At 41.3% G+C, this 26884-nt stretch overlaps 3 protein-coding genes across 9 annotated transcripts in view; all 3 read right to left on the bottom strand.

Moving 5' to 3' along the window:
* Positions 1-16734, bottom strand: part of skap1 (src kinase associated phosphoprotein 1) — a 38653-nt gene extending 21919 nt beyond the window's left edge. For 2 of the 4 annotated variants that reach the window (XM_042223561.1, XM_005913698.3), the window contains exons 1-6: positions 16630-16728; positions 14817-14945; positions 14592-14644; positions 11927-12032; positions 11347-11372; positions 11098-11214 (exon numbers count right to left, since the gene is read on the bottom strand). In XM_042223561.1, coding sequence (XP_042079495.1) covers positions 11098-11214; positions 11347-11372; positions 11927-12032; positions 14592-14631 — 289 coding nt within the window. In that variant the 5' untranslated portion in view covers positions 14632-14644; positions 14817-14945; positions 16630-16728. Of the gene's footprint in view, positions 1-11097; positions 11215-11346; positions 11373-11926; positions 12033-14591; positions 14645-14755; positions 14946-16629 lie in introns of those variants that run through there. The other 2 variants (XM_005913700.3, XM_005913701.3) reach the window with 2 other exon arrangements.
* Positions 16735-18422: 1688 nt separating this feature from the next.
* hoxb1b (homeobox B1b) lies at positions 18423-25583 on the bottom strand. Of its 2 annotated transcripts, none has more exons than XM_005913702.3 (2): positions 24069-25583; positions 18423-23814 (listed from the first exon to the last, which is right to left on the bottom strand). In XM_005913702.3, exons 1-2 carry the CDS (start codon positions 24625-24627, stop codon positions 23513-23515), a joined length of 861 nt encoding a protein of 286 aa, XP_005913764.1. In that variant the 5' UTR covers positions 24628-25583; the 3' UTR covers positions 18423-23512. The 2 variants fall into 2 exon arrangements, with proteins under 2 accessions (XP_005913764.1, XP_005913765.1); XM_005913703.3 differs by having other exon boundaries at positions 18423-23811.
* A 20-nt stretch (positions 25584-25603) lies between these two features.
* The window catches only part of LOC102290746 (homeobox protein Hox-D3), a 9878-nt gene continuing 8597 nt past the window's right edge, over positions 25604-26884 (bottom strand). For all 3 annotated transcript variants that reach the window (XM_005913711.3, XM_005913712.3, XM_042223533.1), the window contains one exon: positions 25604-26466. In XM_005913711.3, the coding sequence (XP_005913773.1) occupies positions 25871-26466 (596 nt within the window). In that variant the 3' untranslated portion in view covers positions 25604-25870. The remainder of the gene's footprint in view (positions 26467-26884) is intronic.

Below are 26884 nucleotides of genomic sequence, written 5' to 3'. Positions count from 1 at the left end.
AATTATTTATTAATCTTAAAGCAACTCGTTCATTTCTTTAATCCTAACGTTAGTCCTGCCTGAAACTGACAAATATTGTCAATATCGATTCATTTCTGGTCTATATGATGTCATAAAATACTAAAAATATTTCCTATACAGTCCAGCTTTTCTGCTATAAACAACAAATTAATTAATTATTCAATTTCCAGTCACTGGCTCGTTTTTGTTTTTTTTTCTTTTAATACTGAACATCAGCTTGTCTGCAACTAATAAATATTGCCATTTACAATTAATTTGGTGATTATTGGTATTATTATATAGATTTAGATTTTCAGACTATAAAATGTTTTAAAACAAGGCAAAATCCTTCTTATGTGCTTGAAAAATAACAGTTTTGATATTATAAATTACCGGTAAAAACCAAATGGTGTTTCAATTCTTACATTTGCTCACTGACTTGTTTGTTCCTCGTCGTAAAACGATTCTCATACTGTTCCAAATTTCAGTTTCTATACTAGTATTATTATTATTATTTACCTCAGACAAGACAGTTAATAAAACAAATATCTGATTACTGACTTGCTTGTTTCCTTTAATCTAATTAACTTGCCTATAACTAAAAAAAATATTGATTCACTGCTACTGACTCATTTGTTGACTGTTTCTTGCTTGTCGGTTATTACCCTATAAAACAAAAGAGTAATAACAGAGTGAAAAACGTGTTTTTTATTGTATTACAATTATAAAATAATGAGTTTTGCTATTATAAATGGCCAATAAAACCAAGTGGCATTTCAGCTTTAAATTGAACAGTTAATTAATTAACATCTGCTCATTGGTTACTGATCATTTCCTTTTGTTTGTAAAATGTATTTCATTGCACAAAAATATTCAATTTTGTTACATATTTTTTTATAACTGTATGTATTTTTCTTTTTCATGCCTCAATGCGAGCTCTTTTACTGGTTTCTACAAATTCATCTACTTGTTTTACAATTAAGAAATGGGCATCTGCTTTTAATCCTTAACATCAGCTTCCCATCATAGACTTTTGCTCAAATCCGGTCATTTTTACACCACCCTGATGTGATTTCATACATCTCATCCCTTACAACTAAATAACAGTAGGTACAGAGACAACAAACTGCCTGAAAATCCCAGTGTTTACTTGTTATTTTGGGGTAAAATATCTGTCACATTGGGATTAATACGTATCTGTGCATGATGACCCACCTAGAAGCACAGGTGTAAAATAAGGGCAGAAAGTTGTCATATGCCTCCCTTCTCCTCCACTCAGTCCTTGAGCACGAGGTGCTTTCACAGCGCCTTATGATGCAAGAGGTATTGCAGTGAATGCAGCATCAGGGGGGCAGGACCTGACCCCCGGGTGAACTCTGCTGATGAGGTGAAACAGAAGGCAGAGAGAGGCTCCCCGGCCCTGAGGGGGCTACGGGGAGGAATGCTGCTGATTCCACAGACGAAAGGGAACGAGACCGCAACCTCTTCGATACCGTCCTTGATTAGGAAAAAGGATTCACTCGGTGCACCTTCACCCGCCTGGCGCTCAATCTGCGCACACGCCAGGCTAAATTGATACATTTTTCCTCATTACAGTAGGAGGCCTTTGCAGTACATCCCTCCAGCGAGCCGGCCGTCAGAAGGGAGGAGAGAAACTGAGAGGCACTGAGGTTAAGGGCACAGTGTCTTCCCTGCCCTCCTTCCCTCCCCCTGATTTGATTAGGACTTCAGTCATCGATACATAAACCATGTTTAGAACCTCCTAATGCATGTGTTTGAACCGAAGAAAACACACAGATCATTATATCACAGCTGTATCACCGTCTAATAATACTTCAAAGGATCAGAAATGTATGCAGGAGTGATCAAGGTTTTCTTTTTTTATATGAGTCAGGTCTTAATAAAAAAATCTGACTCGAGATCTGAGCAACAGAACAGAATAAAAACTTTCCTGCAAATATTTAATTGCACTTCTTGACTGATTTTGATTCAGGACATTCGCTTAGGCTGCATCTGCAGAGAGTTATCTACTGTTTCTGTTTTTCTGTAACCGTGAACAAAAAAAAATATATTTATATTTATGTATTGCCCGTACTCGGGAATAGATGTTAAGTCATTCTCGGTTTTGCTCCACTCCTACATTCAAACATCACGGGCCGGCCACTGTAAAGACACTAAGGGGCTAAATTTACTATGTGACATCGGCTTCCCCCTGGGCAGCCATAAGCAGCGTCTACAGCGACCCTGAATTTCCCTTTTCTAGATTTACTACCACTATTCAAATGCTTAACTGCAGATACAATGATCCTCTAATCGCTGGGGATGGTTTTCAGCTGCTTCGCTGACAGAGACCAAAAAAAAAAAAGAAAAAGAAAGAAACAGTCGTAAGAATATAAATACCAACAATGGAGGAGTTCGGGCCCACAGAGGAGCCTGCGTCTCAGTGATAAAAATGGGATACAGCGCAATCAAAGGCAGAGCCTGGAGGGAAAAACACTCACAAAAAAATCAGCACACTTGCCCTCTGAATGTACAGTTATTGCACCTTTAAAATGCTCCTGTGATCGCCGCTTAAATGCTTTAAATGTAATTTTAAAGAAAGGACCACGATTTTAGAGCAATATCTCACACCTATTACCATTTTATATAAAGCACTCCTATTTATAGCCACTGTTGTTAAACACCATGTCAATAAATAAAGTTATATTTTATGATTTCCAATCATAAATCACCGGCAAATCCAGCTGGCAACAGGTGTGATGGAAAAATGATTCTGTGGAGGAAAATGAGACTGAACGCTTGTTAAAAAACGTCTTAATCAAATTTGATTTATTGACTTATAATTAAAATAAAAATGTTTTTGTAGTTTAAATTATTTTAGAGGACCAAAGTAGTGATTGTTCTAGCTCATGTGGATTCATTTAAATCAAAACAACTGTTCACATTAATTAATAATGAAATTAATACTACTATTTATTAATAATAATGAGCAGGTTTTTCAAACAAACTTTTTTTTAGTTTGGTTTATCCTTTAAATTTTGTTGATGAACAGCAAAACCTAACTCTGATATATTATGTTTTAGGGTTTCAATAATTCAGTCTTTCATAAAGAAGAATGACCCATAAATGAAGATTTCTTTTGAAGGATTTTGACACTTTTTAAGGATTAAAAACATTTTTTTTTGCTGAAGAAAACAACAAATAATAATAAAAAAAAAAATTAAAGTATCATGGCAGCAGCTAAATGATTCAAATTTATTTAAAACATTAAAAGCTTCTTAAAAACAAAGCCAAGTAATTATATAACTATCAACTAGATTTCTTTTTTTTTTAAAAATCATTTACAAACTTTTTAAAACTTTTTTGTTGCTCTTATCTTTTTGAATTTCTTTATACTATTGTAATATTAAAAAAATAAACCAAAAAAGGAAAGAAAAAGACCAAATAAGAAAAAAAAAAGCCAAAACCACGTCAGTCGAGCTTCATTCGCAGGGAAACGGTAAATCAGCCTCCGTGACAGTAACTGCCGCGGAAGTCATTTAAAACTAATTTTTTTGACAATATACAAATGAACTCATAAAAAAATAATATAATATAAAACAGTAAGGATGATCATTATTCAGCGAATGTTTCTGCAGTATTGGTCAAGTTTTAAAATAATGTTTGCCCTCAGTTTTTAGCTATTTTTCCAAGCGACAACCAAAATTACACTCAGCATATTAAATTACGCAAAACAGCCTAAAAACGTAAAAAATTTTGTTTATTTTACATCTCATAAAAAAGTTTTCATTTTAACTGTGATTAGTACTGGAGGGAATTTATATTTTAAAGTTAACTGAGTAAATTTAAGTAATTACTGCATCCGTACTGCCACACAGGACCAAGTTCCTGTGTAATTACATGTGTTTCCATTCGACTCCTGATTTCTTTCGGATGAGCCAACTCACGGGAAAGGCTGCTGTAACTCAGGGGTGAAAAATTACCATTGTAGATAAGCGATCTTAAAACAGCATACAAGCCCACAGCAGCCCCTGTCCCACTTGGCACACGCTCAGAGCGGTGACTTCTCCCAGCCGTGCGCAGAGCTCGGAGTAAAGAGGGATGCATCCTCGACATGCTCGGATAACTCCACAAGGGCAAGTTAATGACCTTAAAGTGCTACATTACAGCAACAATTAAACACAAGGATCCCAGAGGCACCGGGAGCCGCCGTGTCACTGTCTGTGTACAGGCCAACACATCTCTCCCATCCTCATTTATTTCCCTAAGAAATCAGCGGGGCCACCTGGGCTTGGCATTGAAACTTCATTCATCTCCAGAAATGGATTCCAGTGGAGGGCAAAATCAAATTCTCATTTGCAAGGAAGGGGGAAAAAGAGAGGGAGTGAATGCAGGAGGTACCTGGGAACGCTAACCTTTGGGTGAACCCGCCGCATCTGATAGTTTTGCTATTTGTCTGTGACATTGACAGCTCTGGGGGAGATTAGGAGCCACCCTGCCCCGGCTTCCCACTTTGCATTCTGCCTATGCGCCTCTTTACAGATGGACTGCTGCACATTTACCTTCGCCTGTTTTCCCTAGGTTTCAGCACGGCACTGCCGCACCAGAGGCAACGGAGGGATGTAATTATATGCCGTGCGACAATAAAACAAAGCAAATGAGAGGAGAGCTGCATCACGGGGCTTTCAAACCAGGAGGATGCAGAAAACTACACCGTGTGGCTTTTGGTGGTGGTGGTGGTGGTGGTGGTGTGTGTGTGTGTGTGGGGGGGGTTAAAGCCGGAGATGAGAGTGATGGATGCCCTTCGGTTAAATACGTCCAAATCCCCCCTTCAAGCCGCTCTCTTCTTGCCAGGCAGCGTGAGTGAGTGTGTGAGAGAGAGTGTACAAGATTAATAGTGTAAACAGCGAGGGAGAGAGGGAAAGAAAGGCAGCCAGGAGAGAGGGAGAAAGAAAAGACTATCAGCATCTGCAGCAGCACAGTAGCCCTCGGGGAATAGCGTGAACTTTTGAACCCTGATGGCGAGCAGTCGCAGCGATGCACAGAGCCTGCGCCTGCCTCGTAATGTGTGTGTGAGTGTGTGTGCTTCTAGAAAAGCACACAGACACCAACTGAAGGAGAGGAAAAGAGAGTGACTGAGAACAAGGAGGAAGAGGGGAGGGTCATTAGCATATTCCTCGCTTCCTCGCAAACGAGCAGCCGCTACCCAAATGTCACAAAATCCATACGCCGATGAACGCGCTGAAAAATGGATCTCCGGGCGGATATTCTGACGGACAGACAGCACGCGGCTACGTCTGAAGAAACTCGGTGTGCTCTGAGACGGCGTGGGCGATTATTCACACGCGCAGACGGGTCACGGGTTGGCCAAGCAAAGAGGCCAAAGGTCAAAAGTTCAGTGAGTGGGCAGACAGGCCAACAAACCTGCAAGCAGGTCACGTATGCAGACCCGAAATACTTTCCAGGTGGATTTAAAAGAAAGAAGAGAAACTGCTATGAAGCAGCTCAGCAGCCATATTTCAACATTTACCCACAAACCTCCTCCTTCCCCGTGACTTCATTTCGAACACAGACAAGGGCCAGTTGGCACATTAAACATTGCTGATTAACCCCCTAATGGGGCATCAATCCGTCAGCTGGCATCGCTTTTCTTCTACCTCACAAGCCAAGGGACGGAGCAGGGCACGCTGCACCCTCCTCAAACACACTGCACGTTACACAGCTTTTTTCCAGCTTCGGCCAAAATGACAGAATTCAGATTTAATATTCTATTTACTGGCACCGTGTAATAATGTTGTTACTGTGCACTTGGCTCCTCATATTCAAATGAGAAATAGGCGACAGCAGCGAGACATAACTTCAAATTGGTTATCCTACCGCATTCTTGTGCCAGTAATTGGTTTAGGAAATTGGGCCAGTGCAGCGATCGCTAACACGAGTCACCTTCCTTCATTCTTAACACTGGCCATAAGAGCACACCTGCGTTTGCAGCCAAAACTATCAGTTCATTAATCAATTTATCGACTGAAAACAGAAGCTCCTCTTGTTCCAGCTTTCCCATTCTTCGTCTAATGTGACTGTAGACCTGAAAACTTTAGCTGCCTGATCAAAAAAAAGCTAATTCCCTCCTATTTTTTTTTCTTTAGAAAACAAGCTGCCGCCCTTCCTGCCTACATTTCAAATTAAATAATCTTAAAATTTAAAATGTTTATTGCCACACCTGAGATAATGCAGGCTGTACGGCACATCAAACTAAAATCATCACAATCACAAAGAAGACGAGGGATACGTATCAAAAGCGCCATCTTTTTCCTGCACGCCTCCTGAAACAAAGCTCTTTCTGCAGTGCTCTGTCATCGCAGCAGCTTCCCAGCAAACATCCCCGAGCGCCCAGCGGTGCTCCCCAATCAAAGAAAAACAAACAGGCGATTTCGACTTCGTAAACTTGACCTGCAAACAGCATGACAGGGCTAAAAGCCCCACATCACACACCGTCTCCTGGGGTCTAAGTGAGTGTGTTAAAGAGATTTTTGCACGCCAGAGGGGGAAATTTTGTGCCTATATTTGTTTATGTATGCATAATGTGCTGGAATGGTGTTTGAGCCTCAAACAGCATCGAGAGAGAGAGAGAAGGGTGGAGGGTGCTGAAGCGGGCAGACGTAGATGGGGTGAGGCTGCAGGCGCGGTCAGGTCACCGGTGCGGTCGGCGGGTGAAACTCAGTTCACATTACCATGCAGACAACCCGGGCTAACAATGGAGGCTCCATCTGTTCCTGTCAGCGATTACAAATCTGGTGTCACCCAGTCCGCTGAAGACAACAGGCCACCGCATCTAATCAAACGGCACAGGCTCCTCCTGCGTGTAGAAGCAGCCATCGACTTCACACTCACTCACTCTCTGGTTAGGGAACACAGAGAGGCGAAGGCAGGCAGTCGATTACCACGGATAATACATCCTCCAAGTCACAAAGTCTCCATTGTGTACAGTAGGATTTAAAAAAAAAAAAAAAAAAAAAAAAGAATGACACAATTAAACTCAAGAGAGAAAACTCAATTTTCTACCTTCCCTTCTCCTTATCGCTACTCTCTGAATCCCACAAAATTATCATTAATTTTCAGTTCCTCTGAATGAAAAGAAAGTTCGAATATCATGGTTAACTGTTCCTCCTAAAATGTGGCTGATTTCATTAAGCGCCAGCGCCATTATTTCAGACCGCCCGGCAGAGAAGTGCGAACCATTTCTTTCAGCTGGCAGTGAACAGAGAATGAACTATGAACTCCGCATGCCCTTTTACTGAGGACACAGGCCATTCACTATGCTAACATGGTCGCCGTCCCCCAGCAATAAAAGACGGAGCGCTGCAAGGTGAACATTTGTCTTACAAAGTCAAATGTTATGATTATCGATCTGACAGTACAATGTGTGTGCGTTTTTTGTTTGTTTGTTTTTTAAATCAAAGCAAAATACAAACAGGGGATTAAAAAACTGATTACGGCGATTCGGGATAATTGGCTCCTTCTCACATTCAACACAGACAATGGCGTGACTGCGTTTTCGAGCTGTAACAACTATCGCTTTCCGCAGCAACAGACGGTGCCGTTTGTAGTTTGGTGTGTTACAATTATAGCCTTAAGGGAAAATTTTTTAAGCATTTCATACTTTGATTTTGTTTGTTTCCCACAAAGCAAATGTCCTCTTGTTTATTGTAAAATGAACAATTTCAAAAAATGAATTATCGCGGTCTTATTGTCGGCTATCTTCGCGCCATCTGCCGTGATTTGTTTTCTCGATTTTTCCAAAGTTGCCCAGTAAAGGCGACGGTTACTCTTCTGTGAGCAGAAGAGCTCATTAAGCCGTTTACAAATAAATAAACGGGGGGATTTGTGCTCGACTTCATCCAGCTGGCATTAAATACCGGTATCGCCAAAATGATTGGAAATATTCCTGTTTCTCGACTGGGAATTTCCACATGCGTCCCTGCTTTATCTCAAGAAAGACGCTAAAACAGCAGCGGAGATGGGCACCTGAGGCAGCAGAGGCAATAATGCCCACCTGCGGCATGTCATGTCAAGGGCTATTAGCTGGCACATAGCGTCAGAAATACAAAAACTCTGAATGGGAGGGAGGCGAATCAGAGAAGGGAAGATAGAAAGAAAGATTGATACAGGGAGAGAGGGATGGAACACTCATGGCCCCTCAGGTACAGTGTTGTATTTCAAACCCGGTTGTGGAAGAATAGAGGGGCTCAGCTTCTATCAATCACTGCATTAGCCTGCAGCTACAAAGCCTCCACTCTGTGTGGGCAGCCTCAACACCTCCCATAGTACACACATGCAAGGATCGGGAGCGGAGCCCAGGAGCCGCCACTGGAGGGAGCTCTAGGTCACCATTCAGGCTTTTGCAGCCACCACAACCCCCCACGCTGTTTTTTTCACCAGCATCAGCATGGCCTTACCTGCACACTACCAAGGGAGGAAGAGCAGAGGAAGGAGGAGCTAAAGGAGCCTGGCAGAGAGGTAGGACACCAGCAAGGAGGAAAATTTTACACATGTGGTCTATTCTGTTCTAATTAAAAAGGGCGAGCGCCAAAATAGAGAAACCTACGCATCCTGTGGTGAGGTGTAGGTGTGTCAGTGAGAATGCCGGGGGATAGTGTGTTAAAATTGCATTGTTTCCTGTCACAGTTATTATTAAATCATCTTTAAGATTTCACTGTAGCTGTAAGAACGTAGCTTCGGTCTGTTTGTAGGCTGCAAAGCATTTAAACCATCTTTTCAAGTACAGTGTGAAAAAGAGCTACAGCTAGTGACTAAACGTCCACGTGATCCGACATAACAAGTACTGTGTTTAAGTGCAACAAGGCATCAGACATGAGAATGAGAGCCTTATAACTAAACACCATGAAGTGCTGCTCTCTTCCATCTGCTTAATACTGTATATACTGTATTTGTCACTCAGGGTACCAAAATAACAATGGCAGGATAAAGGTGCTCTTAAAGCACTGTTACACACATAAAGTGGTATCGTCTGTGTAAACACTACATTTCAGGGGTTTAGCGCGCAGAACTCCAGGCACTATTCATAAGTGATCTCTGCGGGCCATCCGTATCTCTCGTGCATATTTTTTAAATAAACAATTGAGCTGACGGCTATTTACAACAATGTCTAGTGGTCATTAGGCTAGCCTGTAATGAACTGTCCGTATGATGCATTCATGCATAGTTTGAAATCTCCACACATTTCTCCATACTTTAGTCTACGATTACTTTATGGTTAAATGAGTTTTGCTTTCGGAGGTCAAACCAGATCTTCAAGGCACATCATAATAATTGTAAGTAATGCAATTATCTTAATAATTGTTAAAGTTGAATTAATAGTCCAAACCGATTGATGTTTATATAACTGTAACACTGAAACTGCAGCAGCTTGTGGTTGAGCAAGCTTAATAATGGCTAAAATTAATAAGAATAAATTAGATTTATGATATGTGCAATGAACTGACATAACAGCTGTTTTCTGTTAACGTTTTTTTAAATGATCAAACACGAAAGTTAGAGATACGGCACTCTAATGGTGGCTGATATAAACTGGGTGATTTAATAATACATGAAAATGTTTCTGAGAGTGTACACAGGTATGTTGGTGTGCTGCCTGATGGTGTGCTTCATTAGAACTGCAAAGGCTGAATAAATGATCCCAACGCAACACAAGTAAAATTTTTCAAATTAAGAGGCATTATCATTGTGCTAAAATTATATTTCATCAGCCTGAAACGAACAGGCTTGTACAAAAATGCCCTGCTCACCCCATGGCGCACCGCCATGAGAACCATTGGTGCAACATACAATAAAGGATAATGCTGCCTGATGTCAGTGCTGCTAAGCTTTCATTTGGAGACGCACCTGCTGCTGCTTTTCTGGCCGTTTCTGAAATTAAGGGCCATCAGTTTCATGGTTTTAACTTGTGCTCGGTCTAACACTGGCTCGCTGTCTTTACCACCTGCTGTTAGCTAAACCCTTGCTAACCTGGTAGTCGTGCAGCTCACTTTTCTTTTGAAAGAAATGCATTAACAACAGACTTTCCTCAGTTTGCTCCCTCTCCTTTCTTCCTTTTCTTTTTTGACGCTTTCTTGAGGAAAGACATGATTCAAGGTGCACATTTGCATTGGCCACATGAAATAAATTAGCTACGCTGAAAAAGCGAGTCTGAGCAAACGAAACAATTTTACATCGTTTGTAAAGTGAAAGGTAGAAGTGGCAGCAGCCTCAGCAATATTTTTGTAACCAAGTCACTTGACTGATTCATTCATGCAATAATTACATAGACACACAAAGAAAACTTCTCATTTCAGGCTTGCTATGACTACTCCCAATTGTCCAAATTTCCCCCCAATACCTGTCACAGATTTGGGTGGATGATATGATAATGTCAATATTTATGCTAAATATGGTCAGTAGAAGAGGTCAAAGAATGAATCCTGTGGAACGCCTGCACTCATGACAAAGAAGGGCACAACACGGTGACAACTCCTCTTTACCTTTTGTTTAAAGCAACTTATAGCCTTTTAGCAGAAACACAAATAGTCACATAATGCTCAGGGTGAAATGTAATACTTTGGTGGTTGTTAAAACATAGACAAAACACCCTCTGTGAAGGTGTTATGTCTTTATACTATGATCTGTAAACTGTAATGTACACATAAAAAGAGTAGACCCAACAAATGTGGAATGACTGCGATTAAATTAAATCTATTTTTAAGATATGTAAGGTGGTATCTGTTTGGCCTACCTTCTGTTGCACAGCCATTATTTAGAAAATTAAGGGAAATGCAAAATATATACATTTTGCATTTTTAATGTTTCTTGAAGAAAACAAAAATAATATATTATTATTCAGTGACTTTACTAGTCAGGTCTAGTTTAGATGAACTTGGGCTGTATGTGGCCCATAAACTAAAGTGAACAGTTTTTTGTTGTTGTTTTGTTTTGTTCTTGCCGTGCACAGACAAACACACACATCTCTCACAAATCTCTGCAGTGCACCTACAATAGCCCACACAAAGGAGGAACCAGCCATCAGGACTGCTGTTAACTTACAGTCAGCCACTCCATCTTCCTGGTAGTCAGACACTACTGAGGCGTCGTCTGAAGGGGCCGAGCGACCCAGGCTGGAACTGCGGTTGTCATCAGAGCCTTCATCTTCCCTTAAATCCGCTAGTGGTAGTGATTGTGTGAAACAGAGAGATAAAGGAAATGTCACTAAGAGAGATAATTAACAACAGACTTTATGGCCTCATCTTTAAAAACTACACAGTATGTGATGGAGATTAGGAGATTGTTACTTACATCTTATAGGAAACTCCTCAGGGTTTCTGCAAAACCAAAACAGGTACAAATCAAAAACTACATTTTTGCAGTGACTTGCAAAGGTTTCTGTGCTTTCATTTTCAGACAGCTTCGCTCCAGCATTACTTCTGAAATTCAGTAATTGTTTCTTAAGCAGAAGACCACAAAACCACAAGGATTCTATAGCAGAGCTTGTGTCTCTTATCATGCAGTGCAGGCAGTGCCGACTTCCGGAGTAAGCTGTCGCCAGTACTTCATACAAGAGGTTGACTTTTTTGGGCTCGTGCTCAAGAATTAAATCACATTTAATTGTCTCAATCAAGAAAAGATTATTGCACGAGATCTTTAAAAGCTGTTTTAACAATAAGAGCAAGAATTAGGTCTCGAAGGTGACACCATTAGACTTAATCAGCTCCTTCAAATGTAATCATGCAAACTGTGTTTAAAGCAATTACAGCAACAATTAAGGGTTTTGTGTGGCATTATCAGCTAAAATTAGATAACGGTGTCTTTGAAATTACTTTTAAAAGTAGGTTTCTGGGCCTCAGATTTAGAGCTTCTTCAAAGGATAAAATCATACCTTGAATGGACGACCCTGAAGTTATTCAGCAGAACCTCTCGTGTCTCTTCTGCAGATTCACTCAGGTTCTCACCATGCAGAATCTCTGTCACAAACAGCTCGCAGTCTGAGGGCAGCAAACCATTTATGCTAAATTAAAGCAACCTTGGCATTGTGCATTTCCTGTATTGTTCTTCAGTCTTCTGTTATGCATGTTGTATATAACAGAAACTACAGATGTAAATTAGCAGTTTTGCTTCAATCTGACATGTTTACATGCTATATTTTTATCCTTGTGCTAATTAGCATGCACTGTCCCTGTTAAATAACCACGAACATAAAAAATAAAAAAAATAAATTAAGCACTGAGGGTTATGAGTGACTAAAGGGTCACGATCACGAAGCGTTTACACAGAATAATGCACTACAATGCACTCAAACAAAGCAAACCCTGCAGTCTGTGTTAGCGTACCTCCATGACTCTCGAAGTGCGGCCTGCACAGCAGAGGCGACCCTCGGGAGCATTTTACGTGGCCCCGGAGCGTAACAAAAAAAAAAAGGAACGCAACAGTTCATGGCATACTGTGATATAACAGCGCAAAATGAAACCGAGGGAGCATTTCTCTGCAATTTCAACACTTTTATTGTAGCCATGATGGCAGATTAAACCTTCCTAACTTTGACAAATACAGCTGGTGTTAAGAAATGCCAAGAGCCATCTCGCATGCGGTTAAACAACAATAAACCAGCACAAAAATGATAATTACCAGCATAAACCACCATCTGATGAACAGAGACATTATAAACAATAACTGAAAGTGTTTAATGTGGGAGCCTCAATTACGCTAGCTTCCAAACTGGCATCCAGACAATAAACTTTAAGAATACTTTCTATCTGGTACTTTCATATCTTTGTTCCTAGTTTATCACTCACAAATCTCGCATCAAGTTTTCTCTTTTATAAAATATTGCTTTATGTTTCACAGTCCTCTCTTTGTGCTGAGCTCATGAAGATGTTTGACACATTAAAGGAAAAACCACCACGTGCTGACAGCTTCAGTATGCCTTAAATCTCCACTTTTTAGGAACTCTAAAGGAGGGCTGAGCATAGCTCTTCCAAAAAGCCTTTCACCCACTGGTGTTTTAATGGAGGACAGTGCAAATACTGTAACACCAGTCCAAAATCTCACAGGTGTGAGATGGTTAAGATATCGTTACTGCAAAGACCACAGCATATGACTCACCTTATCAAGCCTTTAATAACTTCTGATACTGGTAGAGACCACTCCCATCATAATGCAAATCATCACCCAGGAAAAACTTTGTATTGGTTTTGCTGCGGAAACTCCACATGTAGATTTTTGAGGAACGAAAAAACTATTGACCTGTTAAGTCTGATGTCATTAGCCATTTTCAGGTCCAAATAATTCTTCAGTTCCCCAAGTCAAACAAACGGGGAGAAACCACTGAGAGTTTAAACATTGAACTTAATATAAATGATCACTCGGGGTGTTCACATAGGCTTAAAATGCAGACATCCATGAAGGAAAGGATTTCCAAGGTTTAGCTGGCTAAGTTAGCTGGCTAATAGAAAACTAAATATCAGCAATGTTTGTGAAGTTGGGTTAGCTGACATATGATCCACTACTTGTTGGCTAGCTCAAAGCTATGTTAGGATAACACAAACAAATTAGCAGAATTAAGATGTAGAATGAGTGTTAAATTTTTCTCAATTAAAGTTGTGGGTCCCTGAAAGCCAGAAACAATCGCCATCACATGGCAGGAAGAAAACGCCGAAAATGGATAAAATTTCATCCAGAAGAACGTCTGAGACGATACATCAGTAACACAAGGTTAGTAATTAATATGTCGCTATGGTTTGGATTACTTGGATTAGTCATGTAATGCCTGAGAAACTCACTTAACAACTTGTCCAAATCTAGAAATACATTTAGGTTTCTATACATTTTCACTCCTGTTAGGTAATGTGGTAATGTTGATCTCACCTCAATAGGTAACAAACCATCCACGAGGTCAGAGTTGACACTCTGACTGGCTGCTTCTGGCCCCCGGGTTGCATATTTAACAGCAATACTCTAAGTAAAGACGTGACTCAAACCAAGCCAGCAAAACAATACCATGAGATGCCATCTCTGTCTGGGTCAAGAGTTTAGATATTTCCTTCAACTAGTCACCTGCACCTCAATACTTTATGCTTTCCTTCTACTTACTTACTAAAAGAAAAAAAAAGGGCAAACATGTAAGGCTATCATATCCCTCTAAAGTAAACTGCAAACTTGATTTGATGAGGTGGAAACATTACAGAGAAATGTGACACCAATCTTTATGATAATGAAGGCCAGAACAGGTCGGTCAACATCACTTATCTGATTCAATTTCATGATGCACCCACTCATATTCTACAGAGATGTTCTGGCCCATGCAAATGTTCTTCCAAAAGCCTGTTGGCTGGCTTAGCAGTGGATGCAAATGTAGTAAATGTCACGGCAGCAGTGAAGATCTATGAAAATTGTTAAGATGCAGTGTTAAAAGTTCTCTAACACTGTGTGCTCAACAGGTGGGAGCTCAACTCTAAAGAGTGCCTACTTAAACTGACTTTAAAGTTAAACTTGTCTATGGGGAAAGAAAGATATGTTAAATGTAAAAAAATAAATAAAGATATTACCATACAGAAGCCTCGTGAAGTCGTCCACATTTGTCCCCATCCCTTTGGTTCACCTATCCAAAAAATAAAACTTCAATTTGATGATTTATCAGACTTATTCAGCTCCTTTAGGCTTTGGGTTTTACGCCACAATGTAGCCTACGTAGCTCCAGTCTTTAACGTACCGTTACAGCTCAATGAGACTTAAAAAGGAACCCGGCACACATACACTGTAGATCAACTCACCACCTGTGGCCTTTTGCAATGAAACTTCCGTGCATGCATCAACATTTGCACAAAACGGGGAGGAGCAGGTGCACAAATGACAACTTCCTCTGCATTCTGGTTTCTCAGCTGAGAGCAAAGAAGCTCTGCCTGACAATGAGACCAAAAAAAAAAAAAACACCGCTGTCTGGCTTATAAGGCTTAGTAGGTCATGTACATGAGCTGCTGCCTGCCGGTGTTATTACAAAACTGCATGTGGTAAATGCACAACCACGTCTAGACAAGCAAACTAGAAACGAATGCAAAGTTATTCCACATAAAAATCAACAAATCTGGAAAAGGTTCCCACCTGACCCTCTCAGAATAAGCATTTATTTTTCAGACTTTAGCACAGGACCATCATGGACCACATACAGCCCAGTTTGATCTTAAGAGGGCCAGGCTAGTAAAACTCTTAATAATTCATATTTATTTATTTATTGGTTACTTAATTACTTTGTTGTAATATGAATGGCTACAGGTGAGGTCTTTATCAGTGGAAACAAATGAAAATACAGTTAAAATTCCAAAGCCCCCCATTGGGCCAGACTGGAGTCTTATGTTTGACACCCCTGCTCTAGCATATTTAATGAAACCATGTAAAACTTTACCTTCATATTACAATTTTTTTTTTAATTACAGGCCCTCCTAGTGCATCTGGGTTATCAAAATCTAGCACTTTTTAATTTGCCTTATTTTTTTCAGCTGAAAAAACACATTTAAACTCTGCTAGAAACTGCAACTTAACACATTTTTACGCCCACACCAAGTCTCACAATCTGGGGCAAAATTCTTGTTTTTTTTTTCTACACAAATTTTTTCTACATCACTTATATATCACAGTGTCAGCAGCAAAACTCCTCCATTTTAAGGCAGCTGACTTAAAGGAAGCATTGGTAACCTAGATGTTTGATCCAACAGTTAAGAAAACTCAAAATATCAAGGTAACATGATTCAATAACTTGTGTTACACTGCTCTGCAACCTCTGCTGGCCTCTTTCACAGAGGCAGTGAAAGAGTTGTTGGGTCTTGTCCACACATTGTAAGGTAAGAGTGAAGGCTACTTCCTGCCAGACCTGTTTGTGCTCTCAAGAATGCAATTGTGCACTTGACTTACTTGGGTTATCTTGTAAATTAAAATAAAACCCATGTTTCTAAAAAACTCTGGTGTCAGTCTTCATTTTATATTGTGGCTTATAGGTATACAGGATTGTAATTGTGATATTTACAGCCCAAAGTACAACTTGTGTGTACTTTAATCGTGATAGGATTTACTGGCATTGACCGTAGCTCTGTAAACCGATTAATTTACCTTAAAAAAATATTTAGGTAAATTGATAATACACACATGAAAAATGTATCATGATATACCTCCAGAGTAGCTAAGTTTAATTTAGCTAAATAAAGTCTGGTGACAGTGCTTGGCTTTTTAATTAACTGGAGGAAGTATTTAGAAAACCTTGTTGTTGTTATGTCGCCTTCAGTGCACATACTGCACAGCTGGAGTCACAGGCCAGAAAATGACCAGCAATTATATTCACTTTTAGATTAAGACTCGAACTAAAACTTAGCACTATTATTCTCATAATGAAAGTAACTGCTGTTTAATTTGTCTAGCTGTCCATGCAAGTTTTATATTAGCCTAATTTAGCATGCTAGGCTAAGTTAAGTTAGCCTAACTTCGCTACAATCGTTGATAGGCGTTTGTTAGCTAATTTTGGCTTCTTTAAAGTCAGCTAAATGGCCCTTCAATGTTTATCTTCTATCATTTTTCCTGTTAAGGTTATATACTTACCAGTTAACGTGGAAATAAAGGTGGGAAGCTATTTTAAATGTGATTTTAGATAGCGATCTTTATGTAAGTCTTCTCCCTGCGTGCGGCTTTCAAGTGCGTATGTTTTCCGTTTTTGCTACTGAACCTGAACCTCATCCTGAACTACCAATGTGGTTATAAAAGCGTTTCAGAACCATATTCTGATAAAGGTGAGCTACAATTCCTCGACCTTTCACAGAAAGATAATTTTTTAAAGTTTTATTTTACTGACCGCTTTTTGTTTTTGTGCAAATGCTGAGTTCAAGTACGCCCAGTCTTTCAATCTTTAAAATGGTAAATTTAATTTGTAGCAGGAGAGATTTTTTTAGGAAGTAATAACCTAATGGGGATGTCTAATGCTTTCCCTCTAGTAGATATTGTGTTCTGAATCTGTCTTTCTTTTTTCTTTTTCTTTTTAAGATGAGAATATAAATATCAACAGGGATGCAGTTAACATATAGCTTTGTTACTGAATCTGAATTTAACTGGTTAAACATTACCTTCTGCATAAATAGCACATCTTGCCAAAGCGGGTATCATAAATTCTCAGTTTCACTGCTTAAATATGACACTTTCATGGGTCTTTGGTTTTGGCTGAAAAGCTAATTAGTATATTTATGACAATAAATGAATGCAGCTTCACTAAATTGGCCCCTCACTATTTGACAGGGCCTGGATGAATGGTTACGTTTGCCAGCAGAGGATGACCTGGATTGGACTGGGCTCAGCTGAAATGAGCAGAGGAGGCTGTGGTAGTAGCTATATTAGAAATAGAAATATTGGTGGTTGTTGCTATTGTGTTATTGATCCTCTATTACTGAAAGCGTGTGAGGAAAGCCATCAAATAAGCAAAGCTCAATCAGACACAGTTCACATTGACAGAAAACACGACGTATCAATCAAGTGATGTATGGCTGATACCATATTTTAAACTATAGACAAGATTTTTATTATTTCAGATCTTAAACTTGCATTTTTTAACTCTTAATGCAGCATGTTGACTCTAATCTTAATCGTTGCAGCTGCGATGATCCTGTTTTTATTTAAAAATCTTTTTTTTTTGATCACCAAACAATACTTTCACGTGTTTTCACATGTTTTCATGTTGAATTCTGTCTCATGATGGAGTCCTTCCTTGTCACTTCTCCACAAGAACCCGTGGGGTCAGGGCGAGTTGAATCCCATGTCAGGATTGTCCTCACGCTGACCTGTGCCTGACTGGCCTTCCAGCAAAAAGCCCCTGTGAAGGTAAGAGGAACTGGGGGTCCCCTCCCCTGGAAAAGAGGTTCCCTCCCCTTGACAGCTCCACAGAGCCCCAGCCACCTGCCTGCTGGGTCAGCCCCATATGAAAAGGGAAGCCCTTTGTAATCCGACGGGGATTACACCACCCAACAATGCACCGCTGAAAGAGCGACAAAAGCCCTGTATCAAACGCCGCCGAGGGGGAGCAAGACTATGATCTCCCACTACTACCAACACTGACTCCTCTGCTGCCTCTCATCTCCCCAAGAGGCTCTCACCCCCTTCAGCATTTGCTGCCTCTGTCCTCCTTCTGCCCTCTCTCATCTCCGGGATCTGGCCTTTTATCAGCGCATTCCTTTTCATTTGCATTGCGGTGTGGGGAGGGACAGCAGGTCTCTCTGATCTGATAGAGCCAGAAGAGAGAGAGTCAGGAGGCTCCTCAGGGCATGAAGGGTGTGTGTGTGTGTGTGTGTGTGTGTGTGTGTGTGTGTGTGTGTGTGTGTGTGTGTGTGTGTGTGTGTGTGTGTGTATCCTGTCCTGCAAACACACAACACTGCATTCTCCAGATAGGCAGTCCAGAGGGGCAAATAAAGAGGCACCCACACCTGTCTGTCGAGCTCTGTTTGTCTTTAGTTTAGAAGAGGAAAAGGAAGTAGTTTAAAAAGAAAGCGACACTCACCTTCAACCAAATTGGCCACAAAAATAGCTTAAAGTCACTCCTTCACCTTTCAAAATAGAATATATCTCAAGATGGTGCGCAAATTTAAATGCATTCATTTAAAAAAAAAAAGGTGTTTGGCCTGATTCTTGACGGTCTCTTGTAAATGTTTGTGTTGCTCAAGGAGATAAAAAAAGCGGTAGTTTACTCTTCAGGTTTCCTCCGAATCATTGAATTCCCAACCCACCCATTGCTCAAACATATGTCAGTGCAGGGGGGGCAAAGTTAAAAAAAAAGTGATGATAGATTGAGGACACGAAAGACAGAAGAGAGCAAATGTGCTGTGCTAAATCTACAACCTTCAGTCAGCCTCACATTGACTGACTCGGAGAGTTACCTCAGCTTGTGCTCCAATCAATGTTAGCCCTGAGAGCATTGAATAGAAAATCATTCAAATTGTATTATGTTAGGATATATGAGCCGTTTCAAAATATTAATTCAGCATTATTTGAGGTGTCTGTTAAGGACAGCAGTTACAGCTAGCAGTGCGTTGACTCGACTGAGTGATTGCACACCTCTATTACATGTGATGTATGAATGTGTGAGCGAGGGACCTATTTTTCATTACCAGGACTTTGTCCCTAGAGGCAGTTGTTAAAGAAGAATCCATGAATTACCCCTCTGGAACAACTGGCCCTTGTCATAAGCCGAGAGGAGAGGGAAAGTGAAGGGGGAAAAAGGGAAGCACAGCACTATTGATAGTGGTGGGATTGAGAGACTGGAAGGACGCCAGAAGAATGTGTCTGCCTTTGCTTGTGATCCGGCAACGCTGCCGCCTCTCCCTCTGTCCAGTTAATTGGAATACAAAGCAGAGCAGGGTCGATGAGAGAGCGGCGGTGAGGAGGAAGAGGAGGAGGAAGGTGGTGGTGTGAGGGGAGGGTGGTAAGCTGCTGTCTGTCTACAGCAACACTCAACCTTCACTGCTCGCTGGGAATTGACTGTGGAACCAGCAAGCGAGACCGACACACTGTCACTGGTAAAATGAACTGTCACCTTGCATTTCTCAGCCTCCTGGCAGCATCGAATTGGCCGCTTTGAACCATGTGACGTGACACTGATTGAGTTCTGGTTTCCCCCCTCCTGGGCTTTAAGGAAAAGAGCTGGTTTAATTTCAAGTGTGCAAGCTTTCCATGCAAAGTATCAGGCAGCACTTCGTACCTGCGTCTTTACACCAAAGCTTTCTCTTCTTCCTCACCACCCCTCATTATTTCATCGTGCTGCCTCGTTACGCTGCCTCTCAGCTAGTCTTGTTTTTCTTACGGCATATAGTCATGGCGGTCTGACAGGCACACAGAGGAGGAAAACTATTAGGGGTAGCCATTTGGATCCTGGAGGCAATCCCGGGGAGTATTAAGACGTTAACCCTGGCCAAGTCACTTGTCTCTCTCAGTTACCATGCTGATGGAGTGGGGAAAGGATGCAGTCGCAGTGGGACCCGGGAGACGGGAGCTTCAGGTCGGCCAGCGCCTCCAGATCCAATCGAGCCTGACTCGGATGGGGGATGGTTGTCAAGAATGTCTCAGGCTTGGCTATAAAGAGCCTCAGTGCCAAAACAAAGAGCGTGCCACTCATACCCAGGCAGCCCCTCTCCACAAACCTCCAAAAACTGTGAAAGAAATCATGAAAATAAAAAGAATTAGGGGTACGGCAGTACACTGGTACCAACCCATATCTACTCAGATTATAAGACTTTCAAATGTAATTGTTTATCATAGTTTTGTTTCCCTCCTACAACAATGAGGGTATAAACACCAACATAATTTTTTAAAAAGGGGAAAAAACTACTGAATTTCACAGATCAAACACCTCAAATGAATTTTGATAACAATAAAAAAAATGCATATGCAAGTTTGGTTTTAATTTCTTTAAACACCTTTTTAAGAAGTGTTTAAAAGTCTGTTTTTCTCATCATTGCTAATTATAAAAATATGCCTGTTACATTTAAACCCAGTTATGTCTGCACACGGAGTGATGTCATCAAAGCATTTCACCTCAGCGTCCAAGAGTCGTGCTTCATATAAGGGGTGAAACACTGTGTTAATAATGCACATATAACACTGCTAATAACTGTGTAATTATTATTTTTATCTGCTCTTTCTACAGTTATAGTTCCACCTCCGTAATGCTTTCATTCTTAATTGTTTGCCAGAAAATACAAAATGCTATAAATCTGTCTTATTGCATTGATGCTAAAGATACTGTGACAACACCATTAACTGATACAATCATGAAGTGAAACTTACATATGCAAACAATCTATTAAGCTGTAGATTTTTTTTTGAATCGGTAAATTAATAAGTTTCAAGGATGGATGAGCTTAAGAGAGAAACTGCCCCCAAACAGTCCTCATAAACTAAGGAGGAGGAGAGACCCCTCTCAGAGCCAATGGGAAACCAAAGAGACGTTTTATATGGAGAAAAATGCTTTTTCTAATTTCACATATCCCACAGAGATGACATCAAATGTCTTATTTTGTGTAGCCAGCAGCACAAAAGCCGAACAAATTCATTGTAGTGCCAGACTGACAGAGAAAGTTAAGAAATGTTAAAACTGAAGATGTTTATATTTATTTCAAATAATAAATAAAAGAAGATTCAGTGCACAGAGCTGTTTCCCCTTAAGTTTCTGATTCCATACACCTATTTTTAGTTCTTCCATTTCTTTGGTTAGACATTAATTTATGGTCTCGATCTTAATAAAGGTCAATAGCATTTAAAAAAAAAAAAAAACAGGACAAAGATGGAAAATGAGTCCTTGTTTGAACTGTAATTTGTTAGGTTTGATAAATATTCTAAGAAGTTTTCAAGAAACTGAACAGAACCAAATTTCTTTCATCCATTTATTTTGATGTCTGTGTCTTACAGTACAAGATAAAATGGTGTTATCCCTCAAAGCTGTGTTTGATATCTTCCCTCTGTGGTATCTTTTGGATGACCAACCCCCGGTTATGCCATGAATACTGTATCTAGTTTTCCTTTGAAGCCCGGGGACCCTGCAGAGTGACATGCGACAGAGGAACTGGTAGAAAACCAAGGAAGTGAGCCTGGCAATAGACTTGTAAAAGAGCCTGCAACAACTGCGAGCAGCATGGGGTACAAACAGCACTGGGTTGACCTCAAGCAAAGTGCAGGGAGGGGGGCGGACGTGCCGGCTAAAGACATCTGAGGAAAGAAAAGGAGGCTGTTTTTGCTGGAGCTATTAATAGTTTCGACTATATTTGCGCCTGTAACAGTTTCTTCTTTGTGTTCCTTTTGTGTTCATTAACCATTCTGTGCTCCTCTCCTCTCACTGTCCTACATTCCCCGGGCGAAGGCGAAGAGGGCTGAACTGATCCGAAGGTGAAAAACATCCTCCTCCTCCTCCTTTCTCCTCTCCCCCAGCTGAACATCTGTCTCCGTGGTGTTGGCTGCAGCACCGACTCTGACACCTCCAGATGGAGAGCCCGCTGGGAGCGCTGAGGTATTACCTACAGAGATGGCAGAGATCGCACCTCTGGAATGAAGTCCCACACTTGTTTTCCACACCGTCCCCCTTTTTTGTTGTTGAATCTGTCACTATTCACCTTATAGATTATCGCCTTCCCAGTCCTTGGCCTTGCGACTCATCTGAAGAGCAGGCTGTTGGTTTGTAAAGAAATGCATGTCACCAAACCTCTCTGCTCCTTTTCTAATTTACAGTAATGGGCCGTATGGTATTTCAACTGTAACTTCTATTCGTAGGACTGTATCAATTTTTAATATAGTTGTCAGAGGACTGCATACTCATGCAGATATATTTCAAATGATTTCCATTTCCTTAAAACTTGTTTTTGAGCAGCCTCGGAGAGATTAAAGTTTGCACAATCTGGAGCACAACCTAAATGACCTACAACCTTATTAGTCTCAATATTAAAAGCAATACCTGCAAAGATCTGAGAGACTTAGAGCGCACTTCTCTGAGCCTCTCTGGTGTCTTGACAGATTGACTCTGCATTCATTTGTGCCTGAACTCTGTGTGAACCTCAGCTTTGGGGAAAGGGGCAGCAACAGGCCAGTGCTGTTGGGGCAGAAACTGTGTGCAAACCTAACACCCAGTGCAAATATTGAAACTGCTGCCCCTTCAACATCACAAGAAAGTAGGCGGTCAGGTCCGGCGAGCCTTTGGCTCAAGGTGAAACCAGAGTAAGCGCTGAGAGGTTAATTGATTTCATCATTTTAAAAGAAAGATTGTTAAATTTTATAAGATACAAATGGACTTCAGTGACAACCTGTGACAACCTGTGTCCCGGCAGAATTTGGGTAACAAATCGAGCCTGAGACCTGCCTCCCTGGAGTTTGTTGTCATGTTTAGAGCCCCTGGAGGTATTTCGAGGTGAAAAGGTCACTGAGAACCACCCCATGTGTTGTGAAAGATTCCTCTTGTCACATTATGCAAGGGGACTAATAATAGAGGTAAACATACAGGGGGGGGGGAATAAGTTTTTAAAACCACACATAACTTTATTTTACACAGTGAAACAGAACAAATTCTCTATCAGAATTTAAAGTTTGATTGGACTGAATCAGAATTATCTAGATACTCTTTTTTTGTTTTTATTTTATTGCACACTCACACACGCAACAAATACAACTCTTATTGCATTTTATAGACTTTATTAAGCTAAATTGTTTCAACAACTGTTGGAAAATACCCTGTAAATAAATAGTGCAAACGGTAACACTGAGTACATCAGTGCGCCAACAAACAAAGAAAAAAACAGCATGGAGGTGTGTAATAGAAAGATTAAATGACTACAAGCAGACACTGCCTACCCTGTATAGTTCACAAGTCCACAAGCAATTTTCAGTTTTTTTTCTGGAATGGTGCAATTTTGGGGAAAATGTGAAAAACTCTGCTCGGGCCTCCAGTTATATTTTTAGTCACGGTTTAGTTTTTCTCTTGTGTCTTTGGGGAGGCTTCAGAGGTGGAAAGTTTCTCCGTTGGTGCCGGGGTGTTGACTAAAACACAGCCCAGTTTCTCCCGTTTCTTCTGCTTCATCCTCCGGTTCTGAAACCAGATTTTCACCTGCGTCTCATTGAGCTCCAGGCTGGCCGCCACCTCCACCCGCCTTGCCCGCGATAGGTATTTGTTGAAGTGGAATTCCTTCTCCAGCTCGGTCAGCTGCTTGGTGGTGAAGTTAGTGCGGATCACGTTGTGCTGGCCGGGAACACCGAACTCCGACACGACTGCTGTGGAGAGAAATGGATGAATGGGATGATAGAGGAAAATGAAAGTCGTGGGGCTAAAGAGTGGGCTTTAATGACGATGAAAATGTCAGCGTGAACAGAAGAAATGCGTGAAATATTAGCTGCCAAATCATTTGAGGACAATCTAAAACAATTTGGTCTAATTATATCAGCTGGATGGGGGTTTTACGCACGGGGAACAGATCCCGTTTGGTTTCTAAACTGCATTTCTTAGCTCTGATTTCCTCATAACAGACCTGTTTTGGGAGGATTCCTCTTCACTTTCATCCAGTCGAAAGTTTTCGAAGTTTCCTCTACATGCTCCAAATCCCTTTCCTTACATGGAGGCGGTAACCTTGCGTAAACACTTTCTGAATATTCTTGCTGCCTCTGATCCCCGCTGCCAAAATGCAGATACTGGCCTCCCGGTGCAACCCCAGGCCCACAACTGTCCCCGGTATAGGGAGCCATGTTTGTGGCGAGGGGTGAGACTTGTGCATGGATAAAGCTCCGGTCCTGCTCGGGGGCGAGGCCGTACTGGTGATGTCCGTACTCCAGAGGTGAGCCATACACGGAGTTGCCCGGTCCCGCGAACGGCATGTCCAAGCCTACGTGGTTCTGGTGGTGCAGAGGGAGGCTCGAAGTCTGGTGGGGCGCCGAAGTTGCGACCATTACACGTCCGTCCGGTGCGTAACTATCACTTGTTGCGCAAGAGTTGGAGGATGTATATCCATGGTTTAAGTTGTGGTATCCGGCCTTTGCGCTGAAAATATTTGCTCCCCGGTTGCACACGGGGTAATCTAAGTATGAGTTCATCCTGAACCTGGGCCTGCCGTTTGTTCAGAACTGATCAAGACCGTGCAGTCATTAATCGGTGCTCCCTTTGCCCTAACCTTCTAGGTAGTATGTCAAAGCTGTAAAACTGCCTTCCACCCTCATATCACCTTCCTGACACACCATGTGACCCGCCAAACGCCAATGGCAAGGGACCTACAGCACTCTGTCAAGTCTGCAGACTCGTCCATCAAACGGCCTCGCATTTACATGACAAATGCTTCAATCAAACTCGCTCATCCATCTGATAGGAACGCAAACAGGAGGACACATTTTCAGGCCACAGTGTTACAGGAAGAAAAAATGATAAATGAATATGAGAAAAAAATGATAATAAAAATGATAATAACAAAAAAGTTACTTTTTTCGAGTTATTTTACTCTTGAACAAATAATATAAAATAACCTTTTCTATTAATTTATGGCCTGCAGCTGTTTTAATTGTGATATCATTTGTTTTTCATGCACTTTGTTTAATTCTCTGTTCTAAATGACATGAATGAAGCTAATTTCTATACTGAAAATACACTTTTTGTAGCTGCTTAAATAACTGGCTTATTATTAAAACACGTTCGGACTGAGTGAACCCTGCTGACAGACACCGAATCAGGCAAGGGGGGAAAGGCATTGCAGTGACTCCAGTGATCCATCATGGCTCCTTTTAAAAGATTGACAGCTTGTTTGGCCCATTTCCCCCATAAAAGAACAAAGACACGTTTAAGAACCATATACAGTCTTTTTTTTCTCCACGGCGTCTTTCTTTTTCTGCTTAAAACTTGTTCACACTTACAGGGTAAAATCCTCCAAAGCCTACAAGCTCCACTCTCCTCTTATACGAGTTAATGTAAGGTTATACACCTCAGGCGCTAACTAAGCTCTAATTAAAAGAGAGAAATTTGCGCTTGGCTCTTTTATTTTGGAGATCAAATCTGGTGGAAAAAATTATTATTATTATTATTATTATTATTATTATTATTATTATGTTGGGTAAATTACAGCAGTGAACCTTTTTAATTTAAGGTCTTAATTATTAAACGAAAGTTAAAGTCGAAAAAAAAATAACCGAAACTTTGCACTTAAAACACACAGCAAATGATTTATAAATACAGATAAAAAACAACAACATTTGAGACTAATATTCTGATTAATTAGTCAAATAAATAAATAAATAACGCATGCATGGAAATATATCAGTATTGCGCTTCTTTATAAATCCACACCGTGCGCTACAGGTGGGTCAGTTTGGGAGCTTGCATGATTCTTTCCTGAGGACTGCAGCTCTGTGAGAAATACGAGCCGCTCAGGTCGTTTCCTCGGAGGTTGGGGTTTGGTGTGTGTGAGCTTGTGTGGGTGCTGTACTGCACATCAAACTGCGGGCCATGCGTGAAGCCTGAAACTGGATATTTAGAGTAGTTTGCCGGGTACGCAGGCTGCTGCTCCTGCTGCAGCTGGGGCCTGAGCGGAGGGGAGGCCGGTTGGTAATCCCCTCCCAGATGGACATAACCCAGGCTCGACAGAGTGGGGCTTCCCGGGGCGGAGGGGGAGGACGAGGGCGAGCAAGAGGAGGTGGTGATGGCTGGAAGGAGGCCCTGACCTCGCTGGTCCTTTTTCTGCTTCATCCTCCGGTTCTGGAACCAGATCTTGATCTGCCTCTCGTGAAGGTTGAGCAGGCCGGCCATCTCCACGCGCCTCGGCCTGCAGAGGTAGCGGCTGAAGTGGAACTCCTTCTCCAGCTCCACCAGTTGCGCGCTCGTGTACGCGGTGCGCGTTCGCTTGGAGGCCGGGGTCGCGCTGCTTGGACTCTTCTCGTTCACGGGGCAGTCTGTAGAGACAATAATGTGCACGGGAACGTGATCAAATTAGAAGCTTCCCCTTCAATAACTCTTTAAGTTTGCACATCTTTTAGTTTTAGTCTTATGTCTCATTAGCTGACCCTCTTCCTGCTATGACCCCCCCCCCCCATTATAAAAAAAAGCAAAAAGTAAAAGATCAAAAGTAAAAACAGCAAATTAAAGTTTAATCAGTAAATAAAATCAACAGCAGAACAGAATAAAGGAGCAGCGCAGAGGACACATAACGTTACCACAGCTTTGCGGTGCCTCTGGTGCTCTGTGAGCAAGTTAGTACGCATGTGCTAAAGGGCAAAGTCAGCAAGCTCCAAGGCTAAAATGCAGGTGATGAGTTTGTGTTAGAAGTCCACGCATTTCAAGGATGTTGATTTTGACTATTTGGGGGGGGGG

Source organism: Haplochromis burtoni, unplaced genomic scaffold (genome assembly GCF_018398535.1).
Source record: "Haplochromis burtoni strain Fernald_Lab_line unplaced genomic scaffold, NCSU_Asbu1 Contig_6, whole genome shotgun sequence".
NCBI lineage: Eukaryota > Metazoa > Chordata > Actinopteri > Cichliformes > Cichlidae > Haplochromis > Haplochromis burtoni.
The sequence above is the reverse complement of the archived record's forward strand: the minus strand, read 5'-3'. Positions and strand labels throughout refer to the sequence as shown.

What these genes read in the sequence shown, in the direction of transcription:
- hoxb1b (XM_005913702.3), bottom strand. Translation starts at nt 24,627, where the DNA reads ATGAACTCATACTTAGATTACCCCGTGTGCAACCGGGGAGCAAATATT. An exon ending in GAGGAATCCTCCCAAAACAG is followed by an intron (nt 23,815 to 24,068) that starts GTCTGTTATGAG and finishes TTCTCTCCACAG; the next exon opens with CAGTCGTGTCGGAGTTCGGT.